The following is a 12,235-nucleotide window of genomic DNA, read 5'->3' as shown; positions in this document are numbered from 1 at the left end:
AGTACACCCTATCTTCCAATAGTACTAGAGGGGTTAATAGTTATCCCCTTTTGTCTCATTCTCATGGAACATTAGTATGTTCCCCTTTCTCTAGGATTTGGAAGGTGGCAGTGGTATCTACCATTTTTATTCTACCGCGAGCTATGAAAATAACCTCAGTACCGTTAGAGGCTATGGTGGTAGCCTTAAACTCAAACCCGGTAATCCACTTTTTATTTAACTTGGTCCCGGTTAAGTTGTTTCACCATATCTTTTTGTAAAGGTGTTTCTAGTGTTTTAACCTGCGTGCTAAACCAGGTTTGGTTCCTTTGTTCGCCGTCCTTTGGCGGGCTTCTGCACAGAAGCCCTTCTTAGGCGCCTGAGTGTCTGGGTGGGCAGGATGTGAGGAAGGGATTTGAGTCCCCCTGCACAGGGTCTCCTTGGAGACCCAATTCACACTCTTGTTTGATTGGCTAGGTGGCTGCCCTGCCAGGACAGCCACACTGCTGTGTGATTGACAGCCAGGCTGTGTGAATGGGGGAATGTGGTGCATAAAAAGGCAGTCTCTGGTCCTGGAAGGTAGAGTCGCCACTGGAATGAGAGAACCAACGAGAAGCTGAAGGAAGATGACTGCTGCAACTACTGTACACTCGGTGAAGCTCTGCTGCAGGTCTGAATCACCTGAAACGTCAACGACAGAGGAGATCTGCAAGGAATCTTCTCCCCTTGAGCTTGGTGGGAACAACCAGCTCGCCAAATGCCAGACACTGGTCCTCATCCTGGTCGAATTTGCTTTGCATCGCTGCAGCAGATCGGATAGCCAGTGGGAAGAGAACCAGTTTGGGTTTTAAGGAGAGCACCTTTTATTCGACGTTTTGCTCTGCTGCTGGCTTCTTCCCAGGCAGTGCAGGACCCTCCAGCCATCCTCCTTCTTGTCACCACGACTGAAGCTTCAGGAACTTTGAGCCTGCAGGAACTGCCAGGAACAACTGCCTCAGCTACAGTATTCTTCTTCTTTAAAGGTACTGTGCAAACTTGGTAGTTCGTTCCGTCCGACCGCGGTGAAAGTGCTTGAAATCTTTCGCCTCCCCGAAGGCTTGTCCTTCTCTTCTCCTTTGAATAACTTTTCTTCCGACCAACTTCGTTTTGAACTCTTGACAAAGACTTAACCGCGAACTACTTTGAACTGTGTGATCCTCTGCAAAGACTCTGAACAATTACATTGACCCAGACCTATTGACTTGAATCCTAGTTGTAGTCGCCTTTACTAGATTGCCCTGCCTATAACTTGTTGGTGTTATTGATTTTGAATAAACTTGTCTTTTCTCCCTTTTAAATTGCTGGAGTGCCATTTTGCTCACACTTCATTTTGAGCTTAACTTGTCCAGAATTGATTGGGTGTTGTAGTATTTAAGACTGTGATTTTCTGCTGTTTTACAATCGTGAACTGTTTTATAACTGATGGCGTAAATATAAATGTATATTCTTTTACTCAGAAACCTTGAATCAGTGTTTGCTTGAATCATAGTAATTGTTGTCCTTTGTGTAAACTCTTGTACTGCTTTCTTTACTCTTGAGATAAGTCTGGCTGCTCAGCCATCGCTACCACTTTACTGTGTAGTACAGGCTTGTACCAAAGGTGAAATTGTACTTACACTTGTAGTCTTAATTGTGTGTGGTGTTCCCAAAAGGTACTGCACATGACTCTGCCTAATACCTTATGCCTTTGCAATATGTGTTGCATGATTTAAAATGCGTCAACCTAGTCATTTCTGCTTATCATGGAATGCTAATTACTGTTAGCTCGCATTGTATTGCTCCTTCACATGTTTGCACAAACTACGGTCTTCCGAAGGGCGTTCATCTACTGCAGCGATTCGAAGTCATACTCATGGCTGCAGGCACTATACAAATATTGAATAAAATAACAAAACATAGCATAACTGGTGACTTTGGTTAGTGCTGTCTCGCCCAATAGCGTGGCTGTCTTTTGAGCTGCATAATAAAGCATGGAATCACACACCCTTTGCAGCTCGGGGTGAAGGAATCAGTATGCAAGCTGCAAACAGAACGTTGCTAACATCTAGCTGCGGGCTGTTGCATCATGAACTCTAACAGGATGTTTAACACCAGAGACTCTGCTCTACGATGGCCACATTAGGTTCTTTTGTTTAACCCAGCGTTCTATGTCACTTGGGTCTGGTTAGGGCGAGCGCATGAAATATTTGCCACTTCTGGATCTCAGGCCCTCTCCTGATCCCTCTTCCGGCTCTTCTGCTACCCCGCACCCTTACTTGTAGCCATCTATGTACAATGCTCAGTTTCTTCTCTTGCACTATAGAAATCCTATACATGCATTCACAACTTGTTTACAGTCACTTCCTTCCCATCTCTTCCTCCAGAGAGTGGGGTTTGGTGACGTCTGTCACCCATCTACTTCTCATTTCAAAATTATCTGAAGCCGAGAATTTGCTTCTTGACACTGAGTAAGGGAATAAGGCAATTGGTTAATGTCTTGTTCCTCAAGTTGGGTTAAATTATGGTTGGGCAAATTCAAGTATGTTTCTGAACTCATTGGAGATGTGTTTGGAAATGAGGCTGTAGCAAAGCTGAAAATGATGAAGGCAGGGCCGGCCCTAGGCATGGGCAGTCTGGGCAATCGTCAAGGGCCCCATGCTCCTGGGGGCCGCACAGCCACCAGCTTCTACACATGTTCCAAGTAAAACAAATTGTAATCTACAGGGTTGCACTGCTTCCAGGTACAGCACTGCTTTTTCTGTCTCTCCAAGCAAAAGCCACCACCAGAACCCTTGTGAAGCGATGGAAACAAATGTCACCCCCCCCCCCACCCCAATCTCCCCAGAATGCACTGCACGGAGGTGCCACTGCACATAATGTACTACTTATTACTGCCATTGTTTCAGCAGAATGTTTAAAGTGGAAGCTATTCATAGGTGATAGTTCCTTTAAGTAACCATTGTTTTCCACAAGTTGTTCTTAACGTTTAAGGGACGAGAACTGTAAAAGGGTGGTTATTATTATGAAAGCACACCCAAAGCACCAGTTAGCTGCCCAAATCTATGCCTTCTTCCAAGGTAATTAAAATAGGTCAAACAAAAAAGTCTTAACCTATCTCCCTTTTTTCATGTTTTCGTATTTCACACCTTAAGACTTTTTTTGTAGAATGTCACATTTTCCGCACAACATATATGATGCATGCCTTTGTAAGATAATGTAAAACTACTGGGTTACCTTTTCACACCTTATCTTTTCTTATGAGTCGAAATCTTGAAAGTGTATTTATAAAACCCACAAGTCATTTTTTGTAGCCTTCCTTTCAATGGTATTCTGGCATGTGTAGTCTTCCATTTAAGATGGGGGGAAATAGTGCTACAATTGTATTGTCTCTGATTAACGTATTTCTATAAGTACATCCAAGTTTGTCTGAGTACCGTGATTTGTGTACTTTTCAAGTAATCACTATAAAGCAGGATATTCTTGAAACATGAGGATGGGGACGGGGAAGGAGGAGAAAGCATCATTCATGAGGAATGTGGGAAGAGAAGTTGCTGGCCTGGAGAATGGAGAGATCATTTTCCCTGGTCATGTTCCATCACTTCCCGTGATGTCACTTCAGGGTGGGGGCAAATGACATCACTTCCTGTGATGTCATCAGAGGTCAAGGGTCGCGTGATGTCACTTCCGCTACCCCTGGCATTTTGGTGAAATGACCTCCCTGGTCCCAGTGCTGATTTTGAACACTTTTGAAGACTTGCCATTTGCCTCACGACCTCATCAGCAAACAGGCTCTGCTTAAATCTCGCGATAAACCAATTCTCCAGTAGTGTCACCATGTCAACTGGAGTCATTCCTCAGCTATGTCCCACCTTCTGTTTTAAAAATTATAAAAGCTTTGCTTGGAGATTCATTTCTTTTGACAGTCCAAATAACCCTCTTCTGTAGCTCCTTAATTAAAAGCATATTGATAACCTGGACAATGTTGTTTAATATTTACACCATTAAAAAAGCAATCATGAAACACGGCTTGCAGAAACACCATCTTACTTCATTTGGCAAAAAATAAAATCTCACTTTGCACTGCGTTCGACAGTCAGATGGTGTTTTCAAACCAAAGTTGCAAAAAGACCTGTGGCAAACCCTTTTTCTACCAACTTCAGCTGGGAAGCTATACGCCCAAGCTTCCCAGCTGCCGAGTGGCCTTGAATCTCAGCCACACCACTTAACCGACGGGTGTGCTCCTGGGCAAAATAATTGTATCTCACATGTGCCACATGTGGCAACATTAGACGTCTCTAGGGCTGGTTGTGCTCCCACTGTCCAATAGTGCAAAAAAGCCGTACTCAAGATATTGCAACATAAGCAATAACATCAGTGACCATTCATTTGCACGTCATCAGAAAGTGTATGTGTCTCTCTCGGTTTCCCAGCAACTTCTGTTACCGTAACGCTGCATGATATCCTCCAGTATCACCGACTCATTCCATGGCATCATTTTCTGTGATGTCACAGATGCCACTACGCATGCAAATTAGTTGGCTCCACACATCTTTTCCCCCCTCACATCCTGGGGTCGGCCTTGGATGAAGGATGTGTATAAAAATAGTGTAATGTTAAAAAATACATGCATTTCAACTCAACATTAAGGGCTTCATAAGACTGGCGCACCTGAACGGAAATGTGCGCGTCGTCCCCGGGCAGAAACACGTGGTTCCCTTTCTTCTTCCATTCCAGGTGGGGCATGGGATAGGCTGACACCTCACAGCCAAAAATGATGTCATTTCCGGTAAAATTATGCGCATCTCTCGGCGGCAAAGATATAACAGGAGCTGGAAAGAGGAAAACAAATTAACAGTGTAAGAATAATTTTTGAAAAAAGATCAAGACTTGATTTGTAAATATGCGCTCAGATTCTGATTTTTCAATAGGTGTTTTCTGGCGGCTTGAGTGCTTAAGGAGATAAAAGGCAAACACAGGCCACAGAGGGCCAACTTTCCCAGACAAGTGAGTCAGTGGGCTGCAAAGTCAAGGAGGTACCTGGTGGCAACAAGGTGCAGTCAAGATGGACGATATCACTGACCGTTCACGCGTTCCCTTTATGATTACACCTCACACTGTGTTTGTCCCCATTTTATGCTGCAACTTGCTAACCATGGCCTGCATATGCTTCGAACCGAATGTCAGACCTGATGTCCCTTCATCGCAAAGAGCCTTCTGCCTGATAAGCTGTTATTCTTATGTTGCATATCTGGTCTTGTGCCACGCACTGCTGCCATCTGCGTCGTCTCATGGCACCCTGGCGGACCTGCAATGGAGGGAGGGTTGAAGGCGTTTGTTAGTAGCATTGAGAGGCAAAAGAGTAAGAGAGCTTTGAAGTGCGGTTCGCAGCTTCAGTTCAGAGAAAACGGTCACTGCGCCTCGGTGCGTCTTTGGTTGGTAGCTGCCATGTGGTGTTGAGGTATGATTGTGCATGGGTTCTTTGTCTGTACGAGTGTTTGGATTCAAGTTGGGTGTTGGGGGGTCTGCACACTTTGTGTTGTGCGGCAGAGGTAGGGCTGTGCTTTGTTTCAAGTTTGAGGGTGGGTATGCAGAATATTGAGTTTTTAATATGGGTAGTTGACAGTTGAATCAAATTCGGGTGTGCAAATGCAGCACCTCAATAACATCATTATATTGTTTGACGGTTTTACACCAAGACTCGAGCAGATTCATCTGAACGCAAGCCATAGGCTAGCCTTAACACTTCTTCTAAATGCAATGCATGGGCTAACCTTCCCAATTCTTCTACGTTCCAGGAGCAGTACATGTGCTAACCTACACAGGATCTTCTACGTGCAATACATGCGCTACTCTTCACAGTTTTCATGTGCTCACTGCTCACATAAATGTGATAGACTTCTAAGCAGAGTTTCCGGCTATCCGCATAGCTTTCTGCAACTCCTTGGCTACCCTCAGACTGGCTAACGTCTAGACCTATAAGTGCAAAGGATGGGTTAACCTGCATAATGGGCATAATGGTTAGGCTAATATTAAAAGGTTATAAGGTGCAACACACTGCCCACCATCAGATCCATCTAACCTTCATAGTTCATTCTAAGTGCAATACATGTGCCAACATACACAGTACTTCAGGTGGAGTACACATGCTAGGCTTCACGTTTCTTCATATGTAATACAAGCGCAAACCTACGTAATTTTACATTTTAAATACAATACATGGGTAAACCTTCACAATTACTTCCAAATAAAGTACACGTGTTAGCCTGCCGAGCCTGGCCCCCTGCCCATCCTCTTATTAATTTCAGATTCAGTACAGTGGCTGCCCTTGTCTCAAGTATAGATTCCATACGATGCCCGCCCTCCACCCAATCAAAATTAGCCCATCAGTTTACCCATAGCCCATCCCAACTCTGTGCCTCAGCCGTCCTTGAATATATACAGGTCGCTATCTTGGCCAACCACAAAATAATCAGCTTCCTGCTAAGTATGGCCCACTGCCCTTTCTGAGAACAACAGATTGGATTTTTGTGATGGGTTTAGCCTTTTCCCTTGATCTTTGTCTGTGTTGGGTTTGTCACTGGTTTCGGGAAGTCCCTTTCTGTGTGCCTCACATGTTTTGCGGTGGGTGATTTGTCGCCCAGATGTTTTCTTCAGATTGGGAGTTAAAAATCCATGTTTTTAGCAGCTTCCTGAAATGTAGGTGGTCTGTTGTATTTATTCCTTTGGGAGGGAGTTCCAGAGTTTCACAGCTATGCAAGACAATGCTGATCCTCCAAGTTTTTATTTTGTGTATTGTTTTAGACCGAGGCGTATATCTTTGCTGGATCTAAGTGATAGTGCTGGCATGTTAATGGTGAATTTCTCCTGTATGAATTCCGCGCCTTAGCCGTGGATTGCTCTGTGTGTAATGCAGAGTGTTCTGAAGGAGATTTGCTGTTTTTACTGGGAGCCAGTGTAGCATCCTTAGTTCTGGTGCCATGTGGTCTCTTCGGGAGAGTTTGAGGAGAAGTCTTGCAGCTGCGCTTTGTATTCGTTGTAAGTTCCTTAACATGTATTCTGGCATACAAGGGTGGATGCTGTTGGCATAGTCTATCCTTGACATGATGAGAAAGATGATGGCTGGTATTCTATGTGTGAAGGAGAAGTAGGGGAGTATCTGATTGATTGCGTGCAGATGGAAGAAACATTTCTTAATTATCGCGTTGACTTGTCGTTCAAGTGTTAGTTCATTGTCCATTAGGATTCTGAACTTTATTACCACTTTGGATGATTCTGGTGGGGTTCCCAGTTCGGTCGGCCATGGGATGTTCTGGTTTTTCACCCGGTGCAATCATGATTTCCATTTTCTTCAGGTTGAGTTTAAGTTTGTTGGTGCTCATCCATTGGATTACTTCTTTGAGACAGTTGGTTAGTGTGGGGTTGGCCTCTTCACTAGTGCTGATTTTGTAGATGATTTGGGTGTCATCTGCCTCGTTGTAGCAGGCAAGACCGTGTTTTTTGATGAGGCTGATTAGGGGCTTCATGTCGATGTTGAATAGTAGTGGGCACAGCGACGAGCCCTGTCGGACTCCACACAGTGTTTTGCGAGGTGTGGATTTGAATGGCTATAGCCATGGTGTTTCTGTTCTTTCAGTCAGGAATGATGTTAGCCAAAGTGGAGCTGTGCTGTGGATCCCTATGTCCTCTATTCTTTTGATGACATGGTTGGAGTGGAAAGGAATTATCCTCATTATTATGAGGGATTCATGTTGCACGGACTCTATTGATGACGGGGGATGGCAGCAAAGTGGGCGCAATGTTGCAAATCCATATGTATCGAGTGCAGTTAATTATAGATGGCATATATTAACCTTTAGTGTTACATTTGTTTAGAATGTATACATATTAGAGCTTCACACACATAGAAAGATACAATATTAAAACTGCAAATGCAACATGAACACTAGCGTCACAACGGGTGCTCTGTAAAAAACATGGTAGTTGGGACTCTCTTACAAAATGCATGTTGACTTTGAAACTGTTTTCCAGACAGCAAAAAATGTGTAAATCAGTAATTTTAATCTCTGTGGTTAGCTGCTGCACATTAAGTAGCAGGGACATTCGCTGATTGAAAGAAGAATGCGTCATCTAGTAAGAAGGTCAGCTTACAGGACAAGGTATATGATTTTAACAGTCCCGCATGGGAACAGATGTTATCTTGCCCATTGCATTGAAGTCGCATAGAAGGGGTTGGTCATTTGTTTGGGCTGGTAATAAATACGAGTCCTGAGGCCAGGGCATCCGGTACTTAATTTTTTTTACAGGTCTTCAGATGCTATATGTTCTGGAGTTGTGGTCACATAAATTAGTAGGTCTTCAGAAGCGCCAGGAGTCTGGGGTATTTCAGATCGCTATCAGTAGTTAAAAAAGATCCTCTTTAATCAGGCCTTCCTTTATTTGCTAAAATATACAAGCGGACCATCTGCAATCGCACTTAAAGTTAGAGGCCTCAGGCCTGTTATGGCTAATAATGAATTATGTTTTCAATACCAATGTTTAACCATGTATTGACGTCATGGTCAACTACGGATACATTCTAAGAAGAGGTGTCTTCTGATTATGATCTGAAGATGACTATCAAGATAAGACCGGCCAATGAAAATGGAAGAATTGGGAAAGGATGAGATTTCTTTGATGAAGTTTTCGTCCAATAACTGTTGGGGAGTGGATTGTAATAGAGTATCTGGGAGTGTTCTAATGGTTGCAAAAATGTATATAAGATGTCGACTGATGTGGTTTGTTGAGAGTTGAGTTAATTTGGTCCTGCAACACCATATAACTGCACCCCGAGCTTCGTACAATGAACTTGCTTCATGTACAACCATGTACTCACTTCTTAAGTGGTGGGCCTGTTTGGGTTAAAGTGATTAAAGGCCCATTCACTCATTGGTGTCATGGTTGACCGTTTTGAAGGCTGCAGAGAGATCAAGTAGTATCAGTGCTGGGTTTGTGTTGGAGTATGTGTTGGTCTTTAGATCATCCCATATCGATAGTACTGTGGTCTCTGTTCCTCTCATGGGCCTGAAGCCTACTGGTGCCTGATATAGCAGCTGACTGTTTTGAACGAAGTCCAAGATCTGTTCCTGCACATAGGTTTCTACTAGCTTTGCTGGGTGTGGAATGTTTGAGATGGGTCTGCACTTGGATAGGTTTTCCACGTTACCCAATATATCTGTAAGGAGGGGTTTGATGAAGGCCGATTTGATGCCTTGTGGCACTGTTCCAGTTGCCAGTGAGAGGTTGAAAAGTTGAGGTAGTATTCTGACGGTGTTCTCTGTGCTAGGAAGGATTTGCTGATGTCTGGTGGGTAGGGATCTGCTGGGGGGCTCACCTTCTTGCTCTTGTTTAGCAGGGTGTTGAATTTATCCCTTGAGATTTGGGCATAGAGATTCAATCTGGTCTGTGGTTCTGGAGATGGGTGGTTGAGGTGTGCGGTTGGGTAACTTGGCTTACTTTGCTCGAAGGCTCAGATGTGCCACAACACCTAAACAGTTTTTGAGATGATAAGTTCTTTGTGCTCGCTCACCGTTATAGTTTTGTCAAAGGTCCTTAAAATACAGGGTTTGGTATCTGTTATTTAGTTAAAAGCATTCGAGTTTAAAGTTTCTCACAGTATTTAGGAGCCAGCGTTCTACTAACAATAGGAGTATATGTATATGTCTAATGCCCTGCTGCCTCTGGGTTTTCGGCGTGTAATAAAATAAAATAAAATGATCAAGACCATACAACTTATAGCAATTTGATTTTGCGATTGCAACACAAAAGTACACAATTTGACATTTTTAAATGTGCCACAAAATATGTGAAATGCTGCTAAAAGGTGCAAAATATAGTCTTTTTTTTTTTTACCCATTTGCTACTTATTGTAATGAGTCTGACAGACAAATCCATGTTAATTTCTGCTGTCCAGTGCCCACAGATATAGTGAGCCAAGCTTCACACATCATGTATATGCAGGAACTCCCTTTGTTAGAAATCCAGAGGTATTATACATACTAGAAATGGAATTATGTTTTTAAGCGTACATGCCCAAGCAGGTAATGGTAGCAAAATCTGGAAATCAATGCCACAACATCCTGGAGAATCTGAATAACAAGTTGTTTCGATGCCACAATACAATGGTAGAGACGTGCAGCTAGTGGAATTTCAGGATTATACAAAAACGGCGGCACTTCTCGCTTTTTAATTCCTTGTGCTGTGCTGCCATCATGTGGTCATTCTCTTTAGTATAGCCACAACTGGTGGTGGAGCGAAAATTAAGCGAAATTTACTTTAGTGATAATACTTGGTTGAATACATTTTACAGTACAAGACTTTGGCTTAGTCTCATGACCACGGTATAAAATTGCTAAAAAAAAAGACCTGAGCTGCAATACCAACAAGTTGTGGCCAGTAATAAAAAACATCCAAAGGCGAGGCCAACAGTTTTGGCTTGCGTATAAGTATTAGGCATGTGCCAGGAACTGCTATTAGATGCCCATGTACTCGTGCATTTTGTACCTGTCGCCATCAATGGCAAGTTAATACCACTACAACAGTGACAATGCTTATTTCATTTCCAATTTGACAGGCACTGTCAAGATGGTACAACCTGGCCATCAAATGACAACAGTTGGAAAATGGTGTTTGTACGTGGGAATATGATGGTAGTGCCTGGCAAATTCTTATTCAGTACCGATAAAGTAGACACAGTTTTGCATTTGACTAGGCTTGTTTTGTACAGGACGCCAGTGCAAGGAACAGCTGTGTGGACACACACATTGCTTATACATCGATGGGCTGAAGGCACACTTTGATAAGATCATTTTATCACTCCGGCAGCTCATTGACAGCAGAAATTAAGCCATTAACTCTCAGAAGACAGTTCAGAAATAACACTGACAGGCCCTATACATCACACAGATTGATGCCATTGCTTGATAGAGATAGCTCCAAGAGATTCCAGGTGGACGTGTTTTGAGCAGAGAGTGGCAAAGAGGGATTAACATAGCCCTGGACTGCCAATTGGCAGGTAAATAACCCAGTCGGCAGAGAATCGTTCAGTGGTAGCACCAGAAAGAGAGCTGTGCATGGTAACTGCAGGTACCTCAAACCATGCGTTGTCCCACCAGAAAGCATTGCAATGCACATACCCAGCAGCTCCACAGATAAGCAGAACACCAGCCACGTTTTTTTCCCAATAACAGGAACAAACTCACACCAAGAGGGGCCTGGCCAATGCTTCCACCCACACGGGTGCACGGACCATATAGTCGGCTCAGTGGTACCAGCAGAGCAGTGCCACAGGAAGGAGCTCTAATAGTGTTACTGTGCTATCTGAAGAGGAACTGTAAAGGTAAAAATGTATCTTTTAAATTGCATGAATTACTAGATGTAAAGAAGTATGTACTACAAAAAGCTATCCATTTTAGAGTTGAATGGTACACTTTACATGCCCCAAAACACCACATTTGGTATGGAAATTACTTTGTTTTGCTGAAAAATCATTTTAGTGCCATCTTTAAAAAAAACGGGACTTCTGGAAGGTGATGAAATATTAGGGCTGACAAAGAAGCCATGCAGACTGGTCCATAGGGATTCTATTGTGGTATATATTTACCCACTCAGCAGTACTTCCTCATATCATCCAGCTGCACTTCAGCAGAACCAGCAAAATGGCTGCGCTGGCTCCTTTGAGCACCAGGGCCTTGCCTCAAAATTGCGTTTTACAGCTACCAAAATGATGGCTGCACCATCTTGCTAAGCATCTATTGGGCCGGATGGAACAAGGGGGCACACTGAGAAAGCCTGCCAGTGTGTTTCTTACATGCACCAAGAAGAAAATTGAGAATCAGCTCTGCTTTGCTGCTTGATCCACGTTCCCCTTGACAAAGGAAATATTGGGCCTTTATAATGATGGCTCCCTGATGCTATTTCCATCTGTTCAACCTCACACTGCTTTCATCAATGAGGCCCCGCCATGCACAGATATCAAGATTGTGCTCCAGCAAAATAGAACATTATTCCTATATGACAGGCTGTGTCAGCCAAATCTGAGAAATCAAACAAAGCTTTATTTTCAGTCGCACGGGAAAACGCTTGACTTTTGAGTTACAAAATGTCAAATATCAAAGCGGCAAAAGAGACTGTGGCTCTTTGGGCCCATGTCAATTTCAATGGACCTGTGTCTTAAACAGATTGTTGTAGAAGTGAAACTGAC

General features: G+C 43.4%; 1 protein-coding gene across 1 annotated transcript in view; it reads right to left on the bottom strand.

The window, feature by feature from the left end:
- Positions 1-12,235, bottom strand: part of LOC138582738 (kazal-type serine protease inhibitor domain-containing protein 1-like) — a 383,567-nt gene that overhangs the window by 114,450 nt on the left and 256,882 nt on the right. Inside the window, exon 2 of the mRNA XM_069654333.1 lies at positions 4,666-4,826. Coding sequence (XP_069510434.1) covers positions 4,666-4,826 — 161 coding nt within the window. The remainder of the gene's footprint in view (positions 1-4,665; positions 4,827-12,235) is intronic.

This window comes from Ambystoma mexicanum, chromosome 3q (assembly GCF_040938575.1).
Source record: "Ambystoma mexicanum isolate Mex_15411 chromosome 3q, UKY_AmexF1_1, whole genome shotgun sequence".
In the NCBI taxonomy this organism is placed as follows: domain Eukaryota; kingdom Metazoa; phylum Chordata; class Amphibia; order Caudata; family Ambystomatidae; genus Ambystoma; species Ambystoma mexicanum.
The sequence above is the reverse complement of the archived record's forward strand: the minus strand, read 5'-3'. Positions and strand labels throughout refer to the sequence as shown.